At 38.1% G+C, this 26,669-nt stretch overlaps 1 protein-coding gene and 2 long non-coding RNA genes across 6 annotated transcripts in view; 2 read left to right on the top strand and 1 right to left on the bottom strand.

Moving 5' to 3' along the window:
- Positions 1–7,248: 7,248 nt before the first annotated feature.
- The window catches only part of LOC6649959 (putative ferric-chelate reductase 1 homolog), a 79,564-nt gene continuing 60,143 nt past the window's right edge, over positions 7,249–26,669 (bottom strand). The window contains exons 7-9 of one of the 2 annotated variants that reach the window (XM_047012948.1): positions 26,529–26,654; positions 26,440–26,458; positions 7,249–7,398 (exon numbers count right to left, since the gene is read on the bottom strand). In XM_047012948.1, the coding sequence (XP_046868904.1) occupies positions 7,298–7,398; positions 26,440–26,458; positions 26,529–26,654 (246 nt within the window). In that variant the 3' untranslated portion in view covers positions 7,249–7,297. Of the gene's footprint in view, positions 7,399–26,201; positions 26,459–26,528; positions 26,655–26,669 lie in introns of those variants that run through there. The other variant, XM_047012947.1, reaches the window with a different exon arrangement.
- Positions 7,670–8,895, top strand: LOC124461428. 2 transcript variants are annotated; one of them, XR_006955061.1, is made up of 4 exons: positions 7,670–8,048; positions 8,154–8,388; positions 8,460–8,688; positions 8,769–8,895. It is a non-coding gene; the product is annotated as an uncharacterized LOC124461428 (long non-coding RNA). The 2 variants fall into 2 exon arrangements; XR_006955060.1 differs by having other exon boundaries at positions 8,460–8,895.
- LOC124461429 lies at positions 11,940–13,241 on the top strand. 2 transcript variants are annotated; one of them, XR_006955063.1, is made up of 4 exons: positions 11,940–12,394; positions 12,500–12,734; positions 12,806–13,034; positions 13,115–13,241. It is a non-coding gene; the product is annotated as an uncharacterized LOC124461429 (long non-coding RNA). The 2 variants fall into 2 exon arrangements; XR_006955062.1 differs by having other exon boundaries at positions 12,806–13,239.

The raw sequence follows: 26,669 nt of genomic DNA, 5'->3' as shown, positions 1-26,669 counted from the left end.
ACTTCAAACCCAATTGAAATATTCGAAATGGGTGAAAGTTCAGTCTAACCCTTTTAGAGCTCCTGCACAATAAATTCATAGTTCCCCACAACTTTCATATATTAAATGAAATTTTTCCCATACCATTCGTTGGAATTTTGGGACTAGATTTTTTCAAAGCGTTTAATTGTCAACTAGATTTTAGTGAACCAAATGATTCGCTAATATTACGACCAAATAATTTAACTGCAATAAACATTTCAATATTACACAACTGTAACAAAATGACCAACGAAGTCAATTGGTAATACAACAATTTTTTTTTTTTGTTGTACCGTTTAATATATTTGTTGAATATACTCTTAGCTTAGAACCTAACTACAAATTTGAGATATTGTTCTTAGTACTTAAGCTAAATCCTGAAGATATTGCGGGCGACCCTCATCACTTATTATTTGGTTGGTCTGTCATTTGTTTTAAGAGGAGTTTTATTATCAGTTCGCGGAATTGGAAAGAGCATTTGTGGATGCATCCATCTGTAGATGTATTCCTCGCAGTTTTTGCACTGAGGTGATTGATATCTCCTATGGGGTTCATCTACGGTGATTCTTCTGTGCAATAGGAGCTGAAGGTTGTAGATAGGGTGCACTGCATTTGGATTTGACCGCTTTGCATCTGGTTGGAGCTCGATTTTAAAAAGCGGCTGTGCGACTTTGTTTCTATTGATGATTTTGAGAACGCACTTAACCGCAAACCCTTTCTCAGCCCATGCGTCTGATATTTCTTGTGTTGGAACCGATGACTCAATCCCCTTTAGCACAATCTGAAGCCCTTTACTGTTTTTTAGTTGGTAAGTATAAATGTTAATATTAGCATAAAGGAGGTAGGATGATACGGAAATGGTCTTCTGATTGGATTTGACATTTAATTTCTTTTACGTTTCCCCTATTGATATTATCATAACGGAGGTACTTTTCGATGATGCGGAAATGGTCCTCTGATTGGATTTTTAAACTTTTTCTACAGCGCTATCTTGGACGTCTTACTGATTGGCAAGAATTTTAAGCCGATGCCCGCTAAGGGGTGCTACGTGTTCATTTGGTTTTGTTATTTTCGGAGTATTGCCATTTCTTTTTTTTTTCGGTCTTAGCTTCCGCTTAGTTATTTTAATACATCTACCGATTCCAGTTGGGACAGGAGACGTTGAATTTATTGTTGTGGTTGGCTCTGTGTCACTTAGCGTTGTCGGCTTGAGACAGGTCAGTTGTTCTGTAGACGTTGCAGTAAATGCTGTCAACATAGTAGTTTTTGCTGTGGTTGTGTTGGTTGCTGTGGTTGTCAAAGAACTGACAGTGCTGCTCGGTGCAATAGGTGACCCATTTATAAATATTGATGGAGACGCACATTGCTCTCTCCACGCGTCAAATTCTTTCCAAAGACTGATGACAAAAGCTTTCTTGGGATTAAACCCGTCACAAGCATTCCTTTACATGGATGACCTAATAGTTATCGGTTGTGCGAAAAAACACATGTTTAAAAACCTGAAGGGTATTCTTAACATATGCAGGAAGCACAACCTCAAACAACATCCATAAAAATGCTCTTTCTTTATCCTATGATCTATGCACTAACTGTAGTGCCTCATCGCAAACAATTATTTATCTCTAGGCTTGCTCCAGATACTTCTGAGTCGTCTGTGGCAGCTTACATTAGTAATATATGCCCTGCTAAGGTTTTAATTCAAAAGTTTAAGTTTTCTATTCCTCGAGAAATCTCTTTTAAAATTACAGTACCAAATGAGTATTTCTTAGCTATAGTTGACGCTAATTTTTAGCCAGAGGGCCTAGTTTTACACGAGTTTGCGACCAATAAGCGCTCCCGTCCGTTGCCTGTCCACCTTCCTAATTTATCTTCTGCTTCAAAAAACTAATAACGTCTAGTCTTTGTATTCATTATAAAAATGTAAGAGGACTTCTTACCAAGCTCTCGAACCTGTTCTGTGATAGCCAAACCTTTTCGGCTGACATATTAGCTTTCCTATTGCTGTCAACTCGAATCTGTGTTCAAGTGTTGTGCCGATTGATCTGCTCTTAGGTGTTGAGTTTATTAAATTGCCTAATATTTCTTGGCTTGTTGATGATAATCTATCATTTTTAATTCCTTCATCTCAACATGTTTTTCTTGATAGCCTACTTGAATGTCCGCTATATCAGTTGAATTTTTTCCTTAACTCTTCTAAAGGAATCCTGGATTTTGTTTTTGTCTCTGATCCCACTGTTTGTGCTGTATCACAAACACAGCCCCGAGTGAAACCTGAAAATCCTTATCACCCTACCATTGAAGTTACTATTTCTTACAATTCCGTTACTAATTCATTTAATAACATCTCAAAGTCTCGTCGTAGATATTTTCGTAAAACAAATTTCAATCTCCTTATCATCCTTATTTTCTCTTTTGATTTGAACCAAATCTCAATTTTGTCCTTTAAATACTCAATGCTACAATAATTATATCGTTCGCTGTAAGGTTGAATTTTATATGAACCCCAAAAGATTTTACAACTTCGTTAATTACAAAAGACGCTCTAATGTACTACCTTCCACCTTCAGACTTAATGACCAGACTGGTAATAATGATTCAGATATTGAAGATCTGTTTGCTAAATTCTTTCAGTCGACTTATTCGACTACTGTTTCGGATCCCACACCCTATCCCTTTTCAATCCCACATTTAAATTGTATGTTTTTTCCTAGTATTACTGAAGACTGTTTCCGGGCCTGATAATATACCTAGTTGCATCCTTAAAATGTGTTCGATTTCCCTATCTAAGCTTTTATCTCGGTTATTCTTTATATCGAGTGAGACTTATAGCTTTCCTGATATTTGGAAGGAGTCTTTTATTATTCCGCGTTTTAAAAAGGGTAGCAAATCGGATGTTTCTAACTACAGGGCATTGACAAAATTCCCGCCAATACCTAAGCTGTTTGAGAAAATTATTACGTCTTCCCTTCAACACCTATCCAGATCAACTATTTCTCCTTGTCAGCATGGCTTCATGAAAGGTCGTTCGTCGCTTACCAACCTTTTAGAATTGACTACCCTTGTACACCATGGCTTCCGTAAAAAGTGTCAGACTGATGTTATTTATACTGACTTTAGTAAGGCTTTCGATACGGTTGATCATTCTATGCTTCTCGCGAAACTTAACATTATGGGTTTTTTCCCCGAAACTATTGTCTTGGTTAAAGTCGTATCTTATTGGCAGAACCCAAAAGATTACTTTTCGCTCCTCGATAACTAAAACTGTTCGAGTTACGTCAGGTCAACCCCAAGGCAGTCATCTGGGCCCACTGTTATTTACATTGTTTATAAATGATTTGCCTTGGCCTTGGCTCATTCACACGTGCTCATGTTTGCGGATGATGTCAAGATTTGTTATTCCTATAATGATCCTTCTTTCCAACAGTACTTGCAATCAGATCTCGATGCGTTCTGTGATTGGTGCCACGTTAATAAATTACACCTTAATGCCTCTAAGTGTTCTTTTATGACTTTCAGTCGTTCGCTCATTACTCTATTAAGTCTGTTCTGTTACATTGTGTACCAACATTCAAAGACTTAGGCGTTATGTTTGACCCAAAACTTTCATTTAATGTTCATATTTCTTCAATTGTCAATAGAGCATGCAGCCTTCTTGGCTTCATTAAACGTTGGGCTAAAGAATTTGATGATCCCTATGTAACAAAGGTTTTATACACTTCGTGTTTGCCCTACTCTAGAATATTGCTCGCCAGTGTGGAACCCGCAATATGATGTTCACCAGCGCAGTATTGAATCGGTCCAGAAGCAATTCCTTAGGTTTGTGTTGCGCGGTCTTAATTGGAACCCAAGTCTTCGCCTTCCTTCCTATTCTTACAGAATTGTTCTTATTAATCTTCCTTCACTTTACAACCGTAGGCTCTTTTATGGTATTCTCTTTCTCCATAAACTTGTCAACGGCGAAGTCATTTCTACTAACTTACTAGATACGCTATATTTTTGTGTTCCCTCACGTCGGACCAGAAACTTTTTTCCTATTCACCTTAGTAGATGTCTGACTAACTACTCTCTTCACGAATCCAATCTTTTAACAACCTTTGTTACCTAATTTCTCCTCATCTTTCTGTCACTTCACTTCGCTCTATACTTTTTAATCATCTACAGCGAAATCAATGAAAATATTCTGGACTTGGATTGGCTCCAACTCATCCCTGACCACATTGGCTGTGAATCGGGGCATAGCTGGTACCTTGTGCAAATAAAACACCTCCACCGGGTCGGGGATGTATAGTTGTGTATAAAGCTAAGCTACCTTCTTCAAATAATTACTATCTGTCTTTAGCTCAAGCTTAGGTTACAAATACAATTCATTGAACAATAACCAGTATCGAAAGATGCTAATAGAGTTAAAAAATCGGGTGTTGGCTACAATTGTGTACTTACTTTTTTATTTTAGTTTTGATTATTTACAAATTTAAAACTTTTTCTTTTGTACTTCATAATTAATAGATTTGCTCTCCTCGCCCCCACTGATGACATTCAGCAAAACGTCGCACAGTGGGGCCTTTTGGCATTTTACATGGCAAAAATCATAGCTTCTAAACCAATGAAGGGATTTTAAAAATGAATGAACACATGATAAAAAATACCTTAAGCTTCAAAAGAAATGTTTATCAAAAGTGCTGGGTGTTCCTGGTGTTGTAATATTCAAGGTCAAAGTCAGAAAATATTTCCAAGCATGTTTTTTCTTTAAAAATTGAGCGAAACCAGTTTTTTTTCAATCACAAATGGAATTTTTCATTGTTTTGAACGACTATGCAACATTTTTTGATATTTTAATTTGATTTTTTAACATAATTACAAAAAGAAAAAAAGAAAATTTGTTATAATTTTTTTTAGGGTTATTTGGAAAATTTGCTATAGATGGCTGATTTTCTTTAAAATAATTTTCAATATTTATATCAATATCGAATATTCAAAATTCTTCTGTGATCACACGTGTCTCAGTGATGCAATAACTGGGTCCAAAGAGTCTGCCAGCATATTAAAAAGGTTACATTTTGTCTTGTTTTTACATTCCTGTGCTTCTTCGAATAGCTCTTCAATTCCTATATACCGCATATATCTCCTTCCTACTCTGTATATCCGCACGGGGTGCATTGTCCGTTTTTGTTGCTACTCGCCGAGGAAGTGGGAGAGCTAGCTTCAGAATAAGGTCCATACACTTTATTCTGCAATGCAACGGAGAAATTTCATATTCAAAGCAGTTCTCCTGACCCGTTGAATCGAGTTATTTGAGAACACCTCAACCTTGAGGAAGTGTTTATAATTTCGTTTTTGACTTTTCCATCAATCAACGTCAGGAAAAAATCAAACTTAACCGTAAATGTTCGGAGACATGGAAAATTACAAAAATATTTTCATTTTTTACACACAATTTTGCACTAATAAATAAAACAGTCTTGAATTATATTGAGAAATACTATACAATCCGGATTTAAGGTGCTATTATTCTATGAAGCTAAGAATAACCTGTCGCAAACAAGAGGAATAATTGACACTTAATATAATATTTTTTAATTAACTAGGTAGAAGGCAAAATCGGTACATCCCTTTTTGTATTAATTAGGTAAAGAACTAAATATTTACATCCAGTTTGGTAAAAGGCAAAATCGGTACATCCCTTTTTGTAATAATTATGTAAAGAACTAAAATATTTACATCCACTTAGGTAAACGAAAATAAATAAGACCAACCTGCAACTAGGATTAATTTTTCACCAACTTAAATATAATTTACCTTGTCATTTTCCCCAAGCAGGTAATTAGCAATCTAACATTCTAACATAGTGTTTAAGCCTAACGGGCAACACAAGGGTTAAGTGCTGAGGGAGGCGAGCTCGACACAAAAAGAACTCCCCACACTTCTATTCGAGCCGGGCCTAGTCTTCGCTCTTAGCTAAGCAAGTTTTTAGTTCCACTATTTAATTCGTTATTTTCTTCTTCAAAGGACAGAAAATTTTGTCCCAAATTTGTATAGTTTATAAGACGCCATATTTGTTCGGGGTAACGACATATCTCCGCCGACATATCTCCGCCGTTAGAAAAGCGACATATCTCCGCGCGGAGATATGTCGTTCCGCAGATCACTGGCGATGATATAATAATAAGCCGCAATAATAATTTCGCGCGGAGATATGTCGTTTTTCTAACGGCGGAGATATGACGTTTTGAAACGTTTTGAAACGACATATCTCCGCGCAGATCACCGGCGATGATATGTCGTTTTACAACGACATATCTTTTTTTACAACGACATATCTCCGCCGTTAAAAATGCGACATATCTCCGCCAGAAAAATGTACTGGGCGGAGATATGTCGTCGGAGATATGTCGCTATGCCATTTGTTCGCCTTCTTCAAGATTTTTTTCTCGCAAATTCCAAAACTGTATACATATGTATGTATTTTAAATAAAAACATATATATACGGCCAGTATATAAGGCACCATATTTGTGAGTCTAACCTTAAGATTTTTTTCCGATTGTTCCTACGGGAGCTATATGATACAGTCTCCCGATCTTAATCATTAATTGGCACTGTCATTAATAGTTATGCTAAACTGAGAAATATAAATTTTTATGACAATTGCTTCAAAATTAATGAAGTTATTGACCAAAATACTTAGCAAGAAACGCAAACTCCTCCCAGACCGTAAGATGTACAGAGTTGAAATTTTGCATGTAGGCTTGTATATACTGCACAGTTTTTAGGTGCCATAGGAACGATTGGTCGAAACAGTGACTTTTATCAATAACTTCGTTACTTTTGTGGCAATTTTCATAAAATTTAGCTGTTGTCAGTTTTATACACCTATTAATGACTCTGCTTAATTTGATCAAAATCAGAAAACTAAATTTTATAGCTGGCATACAAAGAAAATAAAGGTAAAATAGCTTCCTACATGCGCCGCATTGCTACAGCCTAAGCTTGAAGGCTGTTCTTTGCCAAACATTAGACTTTTTAAGAAAGCGACCGGTTTTTTTTTGGTTTTTTTTTTATTTTAGGATATATGTGTTTATACATTTTTAAAAGATACAGATTTCAAACAGTAACTGTAGCAAAATTAACGGCTTTTCTTAATTTTAATGCTGTTTTAATTATTTTATTGTCAAAAACTAATTATTTTAGTTTTACGGACAGGAAATAAAAAATGGAATACATGTTTAGTAAGGGAAAACAAGAATTGTGATTATTAATAGACAGTGGGAATATAATATTTAAGACGATGACCAATACTGTTCAATGGGCGCAAGTAAGACTAGAAGAATCAGCACAACAACAAAAAATGACACAACTATCCCATAGACACCCAAAAGACCCTTGATGATGAGACATTTCACCCATTTGAAATGCATTTATTCGTTGATTTAGTTGTCTGTCCGAAGCGGCTCCAGCGATCTGTCAATAACAAAATTCTAAGTAAAGTTACATACGTCATGATATTTAAGAAATAATAAACCAATCTAAAGATTAAGAGACTGTAAAAAACATAGTAGCTCTATAAACTAAATTATGGGCGATTTCAATGTATATCGATGCTTAATGCTCAAATGTCAAAAACCATTCAAATAAAAAGGTGGTAAACCATTTCTAGGTCTAATATACAATACATTTATTTTACTACATTAATTTTGTTACTTACAGAAAATATTAGATGGGCCAAACAATGTAATACTATAAAAGTAACCAAAATCCAATCCGTCCATTCGGGCAGCTCAGACGTTGAAAGATTTACTGAGAAGAAAATGGCCACAACTGTAAAGCAAATAAAAAAGTTATAGGATACTGCTCTAAAAAAAAAAAAAGAGATAAAGCCAGTAACTTTGGCTTTTCAGAAGCCGGTGCACCAGCAGAGCTGCAGCAGAGTCAAGTCAAGTAGTCTAGTATAACAGCGAATTCGCATTGACGACTTCAATTGCTTTATTATTGTGATATTATTCAACTGAGATCAGGGAAAAAATAAGATGGGTAAGTTTGTTCAGATACAGTCGGACAAGACCTAAAATATGTGATATATTGTCACAACATATTTTTTACTTAACAAAAATATAACTTATATTTTAATATCCTTAGGGGTGTTATTATGTGAAATGTATGAAGAAACTTACTTGCCAAGGTGTGACACACATTTCCAACTAACCAATGAAACCAATTAAAGCATGGTCGGCTTTTATCATTCGGTCCTGGACGAAAAAAAGGTCCAATTGGTTGTATAAAGCATAAAATAATCGTCATCAGTTCCAATATTGAGTGAGCATGCCAGACAGCTTGCTTTAATTCCACCCAAATAGAAACCAAGCCGAATACAGTTAATAGACATGTGGTTACCATTAATGACCAAGTAGACCATTGTAAGTAAACCATTGATCTTTTCCACAGCTCTGATGGCCCACCCATGTGTGCTTAAAGTATCGAGCGAATTTTACACCCAGCGACGTAGTGCCTATCCAGGCAGTAATCATAAATGCTCCATGAAGGCGGACCAAGACCATTTTGCTACCACCTAAATCCTGGACTACAGCCAAATTGATGCGATTACCAGATGGAGAGCATCCTATATCATGAAAGCCTATACCAGTATCCTTTAAGGTAGTTCCTGAAGCTAAAAGTAAGTGATACTTGTCATTCCTTAAGTCAAAAGTGCGACCTTGAACGGTTATTAAAGGGTCGCGTTGTACTTTACAATAGATAACACCATCCACAAACGAAGCATTTATAAGATGAGCAGAATTTTGGAACTGAAAAAAAACAAAGTCTTTTATAAATATTAACACTTTGTGCTTATGGGGAATGTCCTTTAATCAATCTTTTATTTTTTAGGGTAAGCATTATTGCTAAGGTAGATGTGCAACTATTTTTAATAAGTCTTTGCCACATACTTAATTGGTCAGATGTTTGTAACGCACAGAAGGAGACGTTTCCGACCCCATAAAGTATATATATTCTTGATCAGCATGAGAAGCTGAGTCGATATAGCCATGTCCGTCTCTACGTCCGTGCGTATGCGTTTTCATCCGTTTTCATTCCATCTTAAGAGCTATCGGGCTGATATTTTTTCTGTGCTTTTTATACCATACACCCATAGGGTGAAATGGTATATTAAAGTCGCCAAAATGTATGTAACAGGCAGAATGAAGCATCTCCGACCACAAAGAATATATATTCTTGATCAGGACCAACAACCGAGTCGATCTAACCATGTCCGTCTGTCCGTCCGTCTGTATGAACACGCAGATCTCGGAGACTATAAAAGCTGGAGCCACCAAATTTGGTATGTAGACTCGTGTGGTATCTAAATATATAGAGTTAATTGGAATTTCGGCCACTCCCCCTTACGACCCCAGGATTTACATAAAACTGTTTTTCTTAAAAAGTATAGCAGATAGACCAATCAAATTTGGTTTATATACTCGTTTAGTTAACACGCAGAAAATAATTGTTCCAACTTTTTGCCACGCCCCCTTCCGCCCCCGAAATTTACAAAAAACAGTTTTTTTTCAAAACTATGACACCTACCGACATTAAATTTGGTATGTATGTAAGTTAACAATTAACACTTAATATAGGATATTTTATAAGTTTATAATCTACCCTCGCTATCGCGTGGTCTATAAGTTAAGTAGCAGCCCTCGCAATTGCGACATTGCATAAATTGTATCAGCACGCTATAGCTGCAATGGTCAGCGACGGTAACCGGACACTTTTGTTTTGCTGCAAGAGTTTCCGTTATCGCCGAAGATTTGCTGAGTCGGCTTGCCGACCATGACATTGTGGCGTGATGCGAATTTTGGCTTAGCTTAAGTGGAATATTCTATGTTTTAAGAAATCAGTTTGAATACAGCGCTCTTCCAGTAAGTCGCTTAAATAAATATTCACTCCGGCACTTAGCCGTAAAATAATTTGTTTTATTGTCTGAGCCCAAGGCCAGCAATAAGAGGCTCAGTTTGCCTCTCAACCTAATCTTCACCCTTAACAGGACTGGAGTATTGTAATTGGCGCCCAACTAGTGGTCGGACTCCACATCCACTAATAACCAAACAGCAGCACAGGAGCTGCAACAAGCAACAACAAATAAGACAGCAGCGAGGGAGCTGCGAGTGACCAACAACAATTAAGACAGCAGCGAGGGAGCTGCGAGTGACCAACCTCATAAAGAAATTTTTTTTTTGTGTTAGTTGAATCATGTAAGTGGATACTCTAGCTAAAATTTTTTCTTATACAAAAGTCTTAATTTTTTGTAAAAACTAGTTTAGTACTTGTGAGTGTTTAATATTGCAACAGATCATAATTAATAACAATAATCTGAACCAGGTTTCTGAAACTCGTGAGAGTGACTGCCTTGAGAATTCCAGTTAAAACAATTTATCATCCAGATCGTTAATAAAATTACTTTGTGTTACTTTCTATGTGTCTAAAATTGTGCTATATCAATACATACAGTTCTCGTGGTTCAGAACTACGACGTAATTCGACCCGTTTTGCTTTTCGCGGCCACTGGCCTGCGCATGTTCAGCCAAGACCTCTCCCTGCAGTTTCCCCCCCATTAGGTAAAATGGATCCAGATCAGCTTAGGAAAATAATAAGGTCGGCTGTCAGCGATGCTTTAGCTGAACAGGCCGCTGCAAACGAGCAGAGGGAGCGAGCATTGACTCAAAGAATTAATGAGTTGGCTTAACAAATAGCAGCAGCAAACGCTGCCGCCCCACAAATAGCAGCAGCTAACGTTGCCGCCCCACAAGTAGTAGCATATGCTACTATAGGAATTAGAAACGACATTCGCTGTGACGAGCCACTAGATGCCGTCAAATGTTTACCTGAGTTTCCACAGGAAAATATTAAGCAGGTACTCTCGGAGTACTACTTTCCAAAGATGGCAAGAATGGCCAATGAAATAGTACAAAATTGCAAAACATGTGCTAGGGCTAAATATGATAGACACCCCAAAAACAAGAGCTTGGAGAGACACCGATCCCCTCACATGTAGGAGAGATGTTACACATAGACATTTTCTCCACTGACATAAAATACTTTCTAACTTGCATCGACAAGTTCTCTAAGTTTGCTATTGTCCAACCGATCCCCTTAAGAACCATTGTGGATCTGAAGCCAGCACTAATGCAAATCATGAATTTTTTTCCTAAAGCCAGATCCATTTACTGTGACAATGAACCGTCATTGAATTCAGAGACCATAGTAACTATGCTCGCAAACAACTATGGGGTCAGCATTTCAAATGCACCACCATTGCATAGCATCTCGAATGGACAGGTTGAGCGCTTTCACAGCACCCTGTTAGAGCTAGCCAGATGCCTAAAGATCGATAGAGGCATAAATGACACTGTAGTAGTCATTTTACTGGCTACAACTGAGTACAATAAGTCGATCCATTCGGTCACCGACCAGAGACCAGTTGATGTGGTTCAGGCGCACCCAGATGACCCACAAGAAAAAATACAAGAAAAGATCAGAAACGCTCAGACGATGCTCAGAGCTAGGGAGAACGCAAATCGGCAGAATAGGGTCTTCGACGTTGGTGACAGAGTTTTGGTCACGTCCAACCGACGGCTCGGAAACAAACTCACATCTTTATGTGATGAGAAGGCAGTGGACGCAGACCTGGGGACCGAGGTCCTCATTAGAGGGAGGGTGGTCCACAAGGACAACCTAAGGTGACTCCCTTGTCTTTTTTGTACACCTTCTTTAAGCCACTAGGCAAACTCGTATAAGTTAGATATAGTTGTTCAACTTACTTTTAGCCGTTTGGCATAATTTTTACAAACTTTCTTGGTGGTGGGCCGTAAAAAGAAAAACAGAAAAATTGCGAAAAAATAAGAAAACAACCTTATTTCACAGGTTTGGATCCATACTATTCCTCTCCTTATCCCTGGCTTCGGCACATGTCATCGACTACTCGCGTGCCAAGTACATTCCCATCGTCGACGGCGAAATCTTGGTATGGGAGAAATACGCCTATGCTTGGTACTCGGCAAACCTCTCCGAGTACGCGCGAATGGTGGAAGAAACAGTCAAATTAATTCCTGTAAACAATGTAATACTATAAAAGTAACCAAAACCCAATCCGTCCATTCGGGCAGCTCAGACGTTGAAAGATTTACTGAGAAGAAAAGGGCCACAACTGAAAAAAAAAAAAGAGATAAAGCCAGTAACTTTGGCTTTTCAGAAGCCGGTGCACCAGCAGAGCTGCAGCAGAGTCAAGTCAAGTAGTCTAGTATAACAGCGAATTCGCATTGACGACTTCAATTGCTTTATTATTGTGATATTATTCAACTGAGATCAGGGAAAAAATAAGATGGGTAAGTTTGTTCAGATACAGTCGGACAAGACCTAAAATATGTGATATATTGTCGCAACATATTTTTTACTTAACAAAAATATAACTTATATTTTAATATCCTTAGGGGTGTTATTATGTGAAATGTATGAAGAAACTTACTTGCCAAGGTGTGACACACATTTCCAACTAACCAATGAAACCAATTAAAGCATGGTCGGCTTTTATCATTCGGTCCTGGACGAAAAAAAGGTCCAATTGGTTGTATAAAGCATAAAATAATCGTCATCAGTCCCAATATTGAGTGAGCATGCCAGACAGCTTGCTTTAATTCCACCCAAATAGAAACCAAGCCGAATACAGTTAATAGACATGTGGTTACCATTAATGACCAAGTAGACCATTGTAAGTAAACCATTGATCTTTTCCACAGCTCTGATGGCCCACCCATGTGTGCTTAAAGTATCGAGCGAATTTTACACCCAGCGACGTAGTGCCTATCCAGGCAGTAATCATAAATGCTCCATGAAGGCGGACCAAGACCATTTTGCTACCACCTAAATCCTGGACTACAGCCAAATTGATGCGATTACCAGATGGAGAGCATCCTATATCATGAAAGCCTATACCAGTATCCTTTAAGGTAGTTCCTGAAGCTAAAAGTAAGTGATACTTGTCATTCCTTAAGTCAAAAGTGCGACCTTGAACGGTTATTAAAGGGTCGCGTTGTACTTTACAATAGATAACACCATCCACAAACGAAGCATTTATAAGATGAGCAGAATTTTGGAACTGAAAAAAAACAAAGTCTTTTATAAATATTAACACTTTGTGCTTATGGGGAATGTCCTTTAATCAATCTTTTATTTTTTAGGGTAAGCATTATTGCTAAGGTAGATGTGCAACTATTTTTAATAAGTCTTTGCCACATACTTAATTGGTCAGATGTTTGTAACGCACAGAAGGAGACGTTTCCGACCCCATAAAGTATATATATTCTTGATCAGCATGAGAAGCTGAGTCGATATAGCCATGTCCGTCTCTACGTCCGTGCGTATGCGTTTTCATCCGTTTTCATTCCATCTTAAGAGCTATCGGGCTGATATTTTTTCTGTGCTTTTTATACCATACACCCATAGGGTGAAATGGTATATTAAAGTCGCCAAAATGTATGTAACAGGCAGAATGAAGCATCTCCGACCACAAAGAATATATATTCTTGATCAGGACCAACAACCGAGTCGATCTAACCATGTCCGTCTGTCCGTCCGTCTGTATGAACACGCAGATCTCGGAGACTATAAAAGCTGGAGCCACCAAATTTGGTATGTAGACTCGTGTGGTATCTAAATATATAGAGTTAATTGGAATTTCGGCCACTCCCCCTTACGACCCCAGGATTTACATAAAACTGTTTTTCTTAAAAAGTATAGCAGATAGACCAATCAAATTTGGTTTATATACTCGTTTAGTTAACACGCAGAAAATAATTGTTCCAACTTTTTGCCACGCCCCCTTCCGCCCCCGAAATTTACAAAAAACAGTTTTTTTTCAAAACTATGACACCTACCGACATTAAATTTGGTATGTATGTAAGTTAACAATTAACACTTAATATAGGATATTTTATAAGTTTATAATCTACCCTCGCTATCGCGTGGTCTATAAGTTAAGTAGCAGCCCTCGCAATTGCGACATTGCATAAATTGTATCAGCACGCTATAGCTGCAATGGTCAGCGACGGTAACCGGACACTTTTGTTTTGCTGCAAGAGTTTCCGTTATCGCCGAAGATTTGCTGAGTCGGCTTGCCGACCATGACATTGTGGCGTGATGCGAATTTTGGCTTAGCTTAAGTGGAATATTCTATGTTTTAAGAAATCAGTTTGAATACAGCGCTCTTCCAGTAAGTCGCTTAAATAAATATTCACTCCGGCACTTAGCCGTAAAATAATTTGTTTTATTGTCTGAGCCCAAGGCCAGCAATAAGAGGCTCAGTTTGCCTCTCAACCTAATCTTCACCCTTAACAGGACTGGAGTATTGTAATTGGCGCCCAACTAGTGGTCGGACTCCACATCCACTAATAACCAAACAGCAGCACAGGAGCTGCAACAAGCAACAACAAATAAGACAGCAGCGAGGGAGCTTCGAGTGACCAACAACAATTAAGACAGCAGCGAGGGAGCTGCGAGTGACCAACCTCATAAAGAAATTTTTTTTTTGTGTTAGTTGAATCATGTAAGTGGATACTCTAGCTAAAATTTTTTCTTATACAAAAGTCTTAATTTTTTGTAAAAACTAGTTTGGTACTTGTGAGTGTTTAATATTGCAACAGATCATAATTAATAACAATAATCTGAACCAGGTTTCTGAAACTCGTGAGAGTGACTGCCTTGAGAATTCCAGTTAAAACAATTTATCATCCAGATCGTTAATAAAATTACTTTGTGTTACTTTCTATGTGTCTAAAATTGTGCTATATCAATACATACAGTTCTCGTGGTTCAGAGCTACGACGTAATTCGACCCGTTTTGCTTTTCGCGGCCACTGGCCTGCGCATGTTCAGCCAAGACCTCTCCCTGCAGTTTCCCCCCCATTAGGTAAAATGGATCCAGATCAGCTTAGGGAAATAATAAGGTCGGCTGTCAGCGATGCTTTAGCTGAACAGGCCGCTGCAAACGAGCAGAGGGAGCGAGCATTGACTCAAAGAATTAATGAGTTGGCTCAACAAATAGCAGCAGCAAACGCTGCCGCCCCACAAATAGCAGCAGCTAACGTTGCCGCCCCACAAGTAGTAGCATATGCTACTATAGGAATTAGAAACGACATTCGCTGTGACGAGCCACTAGATGCCGTCAAATGTTTACCTGAGTTTCCACAGGAAAATATTAAGCAGGTACTCTCGGAGTACTACTTTCCAAAGATGGCAAGAATGGCCAATGAAATAGTACAAAATTGCAAAACATGTGCTAGGGCTAAATATGATAGACACCCCAAAAAACAAGAGCTTGGAGAGACACCGATCCCCTCACATGTAGGAGAGATGTTACACATAGACATTTTCTCCACTGACATAAAATACTTTCTAACTTGCATCGACAAGTTCTCTAAGTTTGCTATTGTCCAACCGATCCCCTTAAGAACCATTGTGGATCTGAAGCCAGCTCTAATGCAAATCATGAATTTTTTTCCTAAAGCCAGATCCATTTACTGTGACAATGAACCGTCATTGAATTCAGAGACCATAGTTACTATGCTCGCAAACAACTATGGGGTCAGCATTTCAAATGCACCACCATTGCATAGCATCTCGAATGGACAGGTTGAGCGCTTTCACAGCACCCTGTTAGAGCTAGCCAGATGCCTAAAGATCGATAGAGGCATAAATGACACTGTAGTAGTCATTTTACTGGCTACAACTGAGTACAATAAGTTGATCCATTCGGTCACCGACCAGAGACCAGTTGATGTGGTTCAGGCGCACCCAGATGACCCACAAGAAAAAATACAAGAAAAGATCAGAAACGCTCAGACGATGCTCAGAGCTAGGGAGAACGCAAATCGGCAGAATAGGGTCTTCGACGTTGGTGACAGAGTTTTGGTCACGTCCAACCGACGGCTCGGAAACAAACTCACATCTTTATGTGATGAGAAGGCAGTGGACGCAGACCTGGGGACCGAGGTCCTCATTAGAGGGAGGGTGGTCCACAAGGACAACCTAAGGTGACTCCCTTGTCTTTTTTGTACACCTTCTTTAAGCCACTAGGCAAACTCGTATAAGTTAGATATAGTTGTTCAACTTACTTTTAGCCGTTTGGCATAATTTTTACAAACTTTCTTGGTGGTGGGCCGTAAAAAGAAAAACAGAAAAATTGCGAAAAAATAAGAAAACAACCTTATTTCACAGGTTTGGATCCATACTATTCCTCTCCTTATCCCTGGCTTCGGCACATGTCATCGACTACTCGCGTGCCAAGTACATTCCCATCGTCGACGGCGAAATCTTGGTATGGGAGGAATACGCCTATGCTTGGTACTCGGCAAACCTCTCCGAGTACGCGCGAATGGTGGAAGAAACAGTCAAATTAATTGACATGTTCCCGCAATCCCACATGAAAAAACTTTTAATTGTGGACACGGCACATCTACAGGACCTATTGGAGGCGTTAGGCACGCACCATAGAGTCGCCAGGAGCTTAGAGTTCCTAGGATCCATACTAAAGGTTGTGGCGGGTACACCCGATGCCGAGGATTTAGAGCAGACTACGTTTACTGAAATGCAATTAATAAACGCCAATAATAGACAAATAGAAATAAACACTAGAGTTCAGGACCAGCTTAATCAGTTAACAATTACTGTCAACAAAATTCTCAAGATAGCCAAAGACTCACAAGTTGACACTGGCCATTTATATGAAACACTACTGTCTAGAAACAGAATGCTAATGATGGAGTTGCAAAATTTAATGCTTGCTATTACTCTGGCAAAGGCCAACATTGTTAGCCCAAACATTTTGGACCACACAGATTTGAAATCAATTTGGCTAGAGGAACCCACCAACACTCCCATAGGAGATCTTATGTCCGTTGCGTCCGTAAAAGTTCTTCAATCCATTAACACCATACACTTTATAATTAAATTCCCCAAGATTAAAAGAGCTTGCAGAAAGATCACGATTTATCCTGTTATCCACAAGAACTTCATAGTGCGATTGTTTGACAACGTCATAGCCAAATGCGATGGAGAAACCCACACACTGCAGAGTTGCGCCGCTTTACCTGGAGCCACATTTTGTCGTCTGGCTTTGGAAAGTTCATATGCCAAAGAGCTCCATGCAGGTGTCACGGCACACTGCGAGATCCAGCCGAGCAACCTGGAAATAATCACCCATGTAGATGACGGAATCATAATCCTCAACGACGGGTCCGCAAGGATTCAGGTGGACAACGGCACTGAGATCCAGGTACAAGGCACGCATCTCATCACGTTCGGAGACCGAGTCGCAATTAACGGGACTCTGTTTTACAATCACAACAACGTGCGCAATAGAGTCCCGGGTATTGCCAATTCTCCCTTGCTGAACATCACTGCCACCCAAGATGTCCTCAGCCTCCCTTACCTTCATCGCTTGAATGAACGTAATCTGGAGGTGATACAGCAATTCCAAAAAAACGCCGGAACTGATTAGGCCTATCGTGTGGCATTCATCATCGGAGCCATATGCTGTGCTTTGATCTGCATTGGCCTCACTCTTTGTCGACTCATCGGTGCAAAGAAGTCTGCAATGCAGTTACGAGAAGTCGTCGCCGGGATTGGGTCGGCCGAGGACGGCCTTACACTTGAAGGGGGAGTAGTTAACAAGTAACACTTAACATAGGATATTTTATAAGTTCATAATCTACCCTCGCTATCGCGTGCTCCATAAGTTAAGTAGCAGCCCTCGCAATTGCGACATTGCATAAATTGTATCAGCGCGCTATAGCTGCAATGGTCAGCGACGGTAACCGGACACTTTTGTTTTGCTGCAAGAGTTTCCGTTATCGCCGAAGATTTGCTGAGTCGGCTTGCCGACCATGACATTGTGGCGTGATGCGAATTTTGGCTTAGCTTAAGTGAAATATTCTATGTATTAAAAAATCAGTTTGAATACAGCGCTCTTCCAGTAAGTCGCTTAAATAAATATTCACTCCGGCACTTAGCCGTAAAATAATTTGTTTTATTGTCTGAGCCCAAGGCCAGCAATAAGAGGCTCAGTTTGCCTCTCAACCTAATCTTCACCCTTAACAGGACTGGAGTATTGTAATTTGTATGCTTAATAGACGCGTATATTGACTATTTAAACATTTTGCCACGCCCATTTTCGGCCCCGCAAATTAAACAAAACTGATTTTCTCGAAAACTAACAAAGCTAAAGTCACCAAATTTAGTATGTATACTGGCTTAGTATGCGCGCAGAATATATATATTTTAATATGTTGCCACGCCCACTTTCGCCTCCATAATTTAGAAAATACCGATTGGCTCTTGCAATTTTTTGAACATCGCGATCAAATTTGGGGGACTAATAAATCTATTTCTATCAAACTACCAAATTTGATTGAAATCGGACTAGAAACATGCAAAATATACGTATAAACGTATTTTGTTACGCCATCCATAAGTGCAGAATTGGCCGTTCGCTAGTGGCGGCGCAAGAGTGCTCGTGTGTTTGTAGAGTGTGCGAGATAACATATGCCAGATAGGTATGGCCGCTGCGTGTCGTTCTGTCTCGCTCACTAGCTACTGCCCGATTGCCATGATTATGCCCCCCTGACACTTCATTTCCTACAATCGGCTGTCCTGACAAGTCATTCGACCCGAATGATCCTAGCCAAGGCTTCATGAACTCAGCCACTGTTGAGATCTTACAAGGTCCTTCACCATCGCCAACTTTCTCAACGTCGTATCGACCGTGCCTATTCACCTTCGTGACTTTATATGGTCCTAAGTATTTACCTCTCAACTTTAGACCTGTCCCATACTGCGTACGTTTAATCGCCACTAACTCGTTTAAGTTGTATTTTCTTTCCCATTTCCTGTTTTTGTCAAACGTCCTTTTCATTTCCTGCTGTATTTCATTAATATTCTTTCGAGCCTCCGCTCTAATCTCATCACGACCACAGTCTAATTCTTCTATTAACGAATCGGTTATAAGCTTTCTTATTTCGGGATCATCAGGACTACGCATCTCTATTCCTGTCAAAATCTTAAAAGGTGTAACTCTTGTACTTCTTGGAGCAGTATTATTAACAAGTTGTTGCACACGACCTACATACTTGTACCAGTTTCCCTCATTCTCTTGGCTTAACTTTGAAATCATTGGAACTATTATATTATGCATCCATTCTACTTGCCGCGGGGTTCACCTGTTGCTATCAGTAAATGCTGTATATCCTGTCTGTTACAATATTCTTTAAACGCATTGGATGTGAATGCTGCTCCCCTGTCAGAAATTATTCTCACCGGGTTACCAAAAATTATCGCCTGCTTTTCAAAACAACTAAGTACTTCATCGACTCCTGTACTAAGTACTACAAGCTCCAAAATGTCCTTGTTTGTGTGCAATCTGTATTATTTCTTTTTCCATCTACGAGGGAACGACAATAAGTTCTTGATTGGGGTCCGCTACACGTAACGGAACCTTTTTATTTTTCATTGTCATCGTGAACGCATTACAATCTGTTATTAATGCTCCAATAACTGCTAAAACCTCAAGTTCATATGAATCATACTTCTCTTCGCAAGGTTTAGTTTTCCGACTCATATATTGTACCGGATAAAAAAAACCATCTTCTGAAGCTTTCTGTAAAAGCGCAGGTCCGAAACCGTGTTTCGAGGCATCAGTGTGAATCTCAGTCTCTAGCTTAGCATTGTATAACTTTAAAACGGGACCTTTGATCAATGCTAACTTCAATTGCTCAAACGCTACCATTTGCAATTCTTTAAACTCAAACTTGTTGTCTTTTCGCAAAATGTCAGTCAAGGGCTTAGCTGTTACTGCGTACCCTTCGATAAATCTACGGAAATACGATGTTAATTTCAAAAATCGTTGAACTGACTTCTTGTCATGTGGGATCGGGAATCTTGAAACAGCATCAGTCTTCTCCTTACTTGGCTTAATACTTCCATTTTCAACTATATAGCCCAAAAAATTTACTTTACTCTGCAGTATCTGACATTTCTCCCAGTTTATTCTCAACCCATTTAACTCAGCTATCTTCAACACCCTTTTAAGTTTAATTAGACCATCATTCGCGCTAACACTTGGTATAATTATATCGTCCATATACACCACTGCATCTCCATTCTTCACTGCTCTGCTCACTTCTTTCATTACTGCCATTATAAATCTTGTAAAAACTGCTGGAGAGTTGGAAATTCCGAATGGTACATATAGGAATTCATACTAACCATTCTGAGTTACGAATGCTGTGTACTTCTGATATTTTTCCTCAACGGAAACATGGAAAAATCCGTTTGTTAGATCTAGAGTAGTATAAACTAAAGCACTTTGAGTTTTTTCTAATACGGTATCCATCTGTGGCATAGGAAAATTATCTCGGACCACTTTCTCATTTAGCTTTCTGTAATCGCCGCACAGACGCTTTTTCCCATTCTTCTTTGTTACAAGTACAACAGGCGAAGCATATTCGGAAAAACTTGGCCTTATTACCTTCTCCTTCAACCATTCTTGTATTGTACTATCTACAATTTTCTGATCAGACTCTGCTAGACGCCTTGGATGCTGATAAACTGGCAACTCATCTGTTAGTACAATCTTCGTTTCAATAGGAGTGTTTGTATTTCTAATAGGTTTGTAACTTTTAATCAACTTCTTGACTTCACTAGCGATTTCTGCTCTGATATGTGATAAGTCACTCTTGATTTCCATTTTATACTTACATACTTTCAAATTCCTTAAACAACTCAGCACATGATTTATTCGCGTTACACAGTAATTCTTTTCTCTTGATGCTCACAAACTTTGTACCGTTCTTTGTAACAAACAAGTCGATATGATCTAATATGGTTCTACCCAAAATTGCCTCATATGCCATGTCTTCATCAGGAACAATATGAAACTCGACTTCCATCTCAATGCCATCTATCTTGACACTTATGCTAAAACTACCAAAGTTCATCACATGACTTCCACCAATACCTGTAAGGCTCTTCGAATATCCTGTTAATGACTTAATTCCAAGTTCGACAAACACGCTTTTACGTATGAGACTCAAATTTGCTCCTGTATCAATTAGACCGTTGAACTTGATTGATTTATAAGTTACTTCTTTTAACTCCAAACCCGAATCAGTAAATTTACCTGATGCTTTTACTAATTTATCATCTACAACATTGGTACTTTCAACTTTGGTGGTATCTTTTCCCTTACATTCAAATGAGCGATGGCCTGTTTTGCCACATTTAAAACAAGTAAACGTTTTCTTGTTACAGTCTCTCATCATGTGTGAAGGATCACCATCTATTATCTATTATCTCTACCTTGCTTGTAGAGATATGAGTCCAATGTTGTTTTCTTTGACGACTTCCTAGAATCATAGGATTTTAAGTAGGTCTCTATTTGAACTTTCAACGCATCCACTGTTCTTGCTTGATATAATAATGCCTTATTTGCTCTCATGTCTGGTATACCTTCTACGAAATATTCGATTAAACTTTCGTCATCCAAATCGATCGGCTTTGCGATTTCCATTAACGAATACAAAAATTCATACAAATTCTCACTTCTCTTCAACTGTCGATTACTTAGCCTTCTATGAACTTCGGCTGATGCAACCTTTACTCTGAATTCGTTTTTCAAAGCTACTTTCAGGAACTCCCAACTACAAATATCTCTCTTACTACGTATAAACGACAATGCAGCTCCCTTTAACAATTGTTAATAATAAACCGCAATAATAATTTCGCGCGGAGATATGTCGTTTTTCTAACGGCGGAGATATGACGTTTTGAAACGTTTTGAAACGACATATCTTTTTTTACAACGACATATCTCCGCCGTTAAAAATGCGACATATCTCCGCCAGAAAAATGTACTGGGCGGAGATATGTCGTCGGAGATATGTCGCTATGCCATTTGTTCGCCTTCTTCAAGATTTTTTTCTCGCAAATTCCAAAACTGTATACATATGTATGTATTTTAAATAAAAGCATATATATACGGCCAGTATATAAGGCACCATATTTGTGAGTCTAACCTTAAGATTTTTTTCCGATTGTTCCTACGGGAGCTATATGATACAGTCTCCCGATCTTAATCATTAATTGGCACTGTCATTAATAGTTATGCTAAACTGAGAAATATAAATTTTTATGACAATTGCTTTAAAATTAATGAAGTTATTGACCAAAATACTTTGCAAGAAACGCAAACTCCTCCCAGACCGTAAGATGTACAGAGTTGAAATTTTGCATGTAGGCTTGTATATACTGCACAGTTTTTAGGTGCCATAGGAACGATTGGTCGAAACAGTGACTTTTATCAATAACTTCGTTACTTTTGTGGCAATTTTCATAAAATTTAGCTGTTGTCAGTTTTATACACCTATTAATGACTCTGCTTAATTTGATCAAAATCAGAAAACTAAATTTTATAGCTGGCATACAAAGAAAATAAAGGTAAAATAGCTTCCTACATGCGCCGCATTGCTACAGCCTAAGCTTGAAGGCTGTTCTTTGCCGAACATTAGACTTTTTAAGAAAGCGACCTGTTTTTCCTCATTCTCTTGGCTTAACTTTGAAATCATTGGAACTATTATATTATGCATCCATTCTACTTGCCGCGGGGTTCACCTGTTGCTATCAGTAAATGCTGTATATCCTGCTGTTACAATATTCTTTAAACGCATTGGATGTGAATGCTGCTCCCCTGTCAGAAATTATTCTCACCGGGTTACCAAAAATTATCGCCTGCTTTTCAAAACAACTAAGTACTTCATCGACTCCTGTACTAAGTACTACAAGCTCCAAAATGTCCTTGTTTGTGTGCAATCTGTATTATTTCTTTTTCCATCTGCGAGGGAACGACAATAAGTTCTTGATTGGGGTCCGCTACACGTAACGGAACCTTTTTATTTTTCATTGTCATCGTGAACGCATTACAATCTGTTATTAATGCTCCAATAACTGCTAAAACCTCAAGTTCATATGAATCATACTTCTCTTCGCAAGGTTTAGTTTTCCGACTCATATATTGTACCGGATAAAAAAAACCATCTTCTGAAGCTTTCTGTAAAAGCGCAGGTCCGAAACCGTGTTTCGAGGCATCAGTGTGAATCTCAGTCTCTAGCTTAGCATTGTATAACTTTAAAACGGGACCTTTGATCAATGCTAACTTCAATTGCTCAAACGCTACCATTTGCAATTCTTTAAACTCAAACTTGTTGTCTTTTCGCAAAATGTCAGTCAAGGGCTTAGCTGTTACTGCGTACCCTTCGATAAATCTACGGAAATACGATGTTAATTTCAAAAATCGTTGAACTGACTTCTTGTCATGTGGGATCGGGAATCTTGAAACAGCATCAGTCTTCTCCTTACTTGGCTTAATACTTCCATTTTCAACTATATAGCCTAAAAAATTTACTTTACTCTGCAGTATCTGACATTTCTCCCAGTTTATTCTCAACCCATTTAACTCAGCTATCTTCAACACCCTTTTAAGTTTAATTAGACCATCATTCGCGCTAACACTTGGTATAATTATATCGTCCATATACACCACTGCATCTCCATTCTTCACTGCTCTGCTCACTTCTTTCATTACTGCCATTATAAATCTTGTAAAAACTGCTGGAGAGTTGGAAATTCCGAATGGTACATATAGGAATTCATACTAACCATTCTGAGTTACGAATGCTGTGTACTTCTGAGATTTTTCCTCAACGGAAACATGGAAAAATCCGTTTGTTAGATCTAGAGTAGTATAAACTAACGCACTTTGAGTTTTTTCTAATACGGTATCCATCTGTGGCATAGGAAAATTATCTCGGACCACTTTCTCATTTAGCTTTCTGTAATCGCCGCACAGACGCTTTTTCCCATTCTTCTTTGTTACAAGTACAACAGGCGAAGCATATTCGGAAAAACTTGGCCTTATTACCTTCTCCTTCAACCATTCTTGTATTGTACTATCTACAATTTTCTGATCAGACTCTGCTAGACGCCTTGGATGCTGATAAACTGGCAACTCATCTGTTAGTACAATCTTCGTTTCAATAGGAGTGTTTGTATTTCTAATAGGTTTGTAACTTTTAATCAACTTCTTGACTTCACTAGCGATTTCTGCTCTGATATGTGATAAGTCACTCTTGATTTCCATTTTATACTTACATACTTTCAAATTCCTTAAACAACTCAGCACAAGATTTATTCGCGTTACACAGTAATTCTTTTCTCTTGATGCTCACAAACTTTGTACCTTTCTTTGTAACAAACAAGTCGATATGATCTAATATGGTTCTACCCAAAATTGCCTCATATGCCATGTCTTCATCAGGAACAATATGAAACTCGACTTCCATCTCAATGCCATCCATCTTGACACTTATGCTAAAACTACCAAAGTTCATCACATGACTTCCACCAATACCTGTAAGGCTCTTCGAATATCCTGTTAATGACTTAATTCCAAGTTCGACAAACACGCTTTTACGTATGAGACTCAAATTTGCTCCTGTATCAATTAGACCGTTGAACTTGATTGATTTATAAGTTACTTCTTTTAACTCCAAACCCGAATCAGTAAATTTACCTGATGCTTTTACTAATTTATCATCTACAACATTGGTACTTTCAACTTTGGTGGTATCTTTTCCCTTACATTCAAATGAGCGATGGCCTGTTTTGCCACATTTAAAACAAGTAAACGTTTTCTTGTTACAGTCTCTCATCATGTGTGAAGGATCACCATCTATTATCTATTATCTCTACCTTGCTTGTAGAGATATGAGTCCAATGTTGTTTTCTTTGACGACTTCCTAGAATCATAGGATTTTAAGTAGGTCTCTATTTGAACTTTCAACGCATCCACTGTTCTTGCTTGATATAATAATGCCTTATTTGCTCTCATGTCTGGTATACCTTCTACGAAATATTCGATTAAACTTTCGTCATCCAAATCGATCGGCTTTGCGATTTCCATTAACGAATACAAAAATTCATACAAATTCTCACTTCTCTTCAACTGTCGATTACTTAGCCTTCTATGAACTTCGGCTGATGCAACCTTTACTCTGAATTCGTTTTTCAAAGCTACTTTCAGGAACTCCCAACTACAAATATCTCTCTTACTACGTATAAACGACAATGCAGCTCCCTTTAACAATTGTTAATAATAAACCGCAATAATAATTTCGCGCGGAGATATGTCGTTTTTCTAACGGCGGAGATATGACGTTTTGAAACGTTTTGAAACGACATATCTTTTTTTACAACGACATATCTCCGCCGTTAAAAATGCGACATATCTCTGCCAAAAAAATGTACTGGGCGGAGATATGTCGTCGGAGATATGTCGCTATGCCATTTGTTCGCCTTCTTCAAGATTTTTTTCTCGCAAATTCCAAAACTGTATACATATGTATGTATTTTAAATAAAAACATATATATACGGCCAGTATATAAGGCACCATATTTGTGAGTCTAACCTTAAGATTTTTTTCCGATTGTTCCTACGGGAGCTATATGATACAGTCTCCCGATCTTAATCATTAATTGGCACTGTCATTAATAGTTATGCTAAACTGAGAAATATAAATTTTTATGACAATTGCTTCAAAATTAATGAAGTTATTGACCAAAATACTTAGCAAGAAACGCAAACTCCTCCCAGACCGTAAGATGTACAGAGTTGAAATTTTGCATGTAGGCTTGTATATACTGCACAGTTTTTAGGTGCCATAGGAACGATTGGTCGAAACAGTGACTTTTATCAATAACTTCGTTACTTTTGTGGCAATTTTCATAAAATTTAGCTGTTGTCAGTTTTATACACCTATTAATGACTCTGCTTAATTTGATCAAAATCAGAAAACTAAATTTTATAGCTGGCATACAAAGAAAATAAAGGTAAAATAGCTTCCTACATGCGCCGCATTGCTACAGCCTAAGCTTGAAGGCTGTTCTTTGCCGAACATTAGACTTTTTAAGAAAGCGACCGGTTTTTTTTTTGGTTTTTTTTTTATTTTAGGATATATGTATGTGTTTATACATTTTTAAAAGATACAGATTTCAAACAGCAACTGTAGCAAAATTAACGGCTTGTCTTAATTTTAATGCTGTTTTAATTATTTTATTGTCAAAAACTAATTATTTTAGCTTTACGGACAGGAAATAAAAAATGGAATACATGTTTAGTAGGGGAAAAAAAGAATTGTGATTATTAATAGACAGTGGGAATATAATATTTAAGACGATGACCAATACTGTTCAATGGGCGCAAGTAAGACTAGAAGAATCAGCACAACAACAAAAAATGACACAACTATCCCATAGACACCCAAAAGACCCTTGCGGAGACCAGCATGCTAAAATGGAAAATAAAAATTATAAATAAATTTGAACCAGTTTGAAAGTTTACTTAATTTGTCTATTTACCGGTGCATCCAATTCTGTTGCAACGATTATACCGTTGCGCATAGCATCTTGATGATGAGACATTTCACCCATTTGAAATGCATTTATTCGTTGATTTAGTTGTCTGTCCGAAGCGGCTCCAGCGATCTGTCAATAACAAAA

Source organism: Drosophila willistoni, unplaced genomic scaffold (genome assembly GCF_018902025.1).
Source record: "Drosophila willistoni isolate 14030-0811.24 unplaced genomic scaffold, UCI_dwil_1.1 Seg485, whole genome shotgun sequence".
Classification (NCBI taxonomy): domain Eukaryota; kingdom Metazoa; phylum Arthropoda; class Insecta; order Diptera; family Drosophilidae; genus Drosophila; species Drosophila willistoni.
This window is presented reverse-complemented; position numbering and strand designations above follow the sequence as displayed.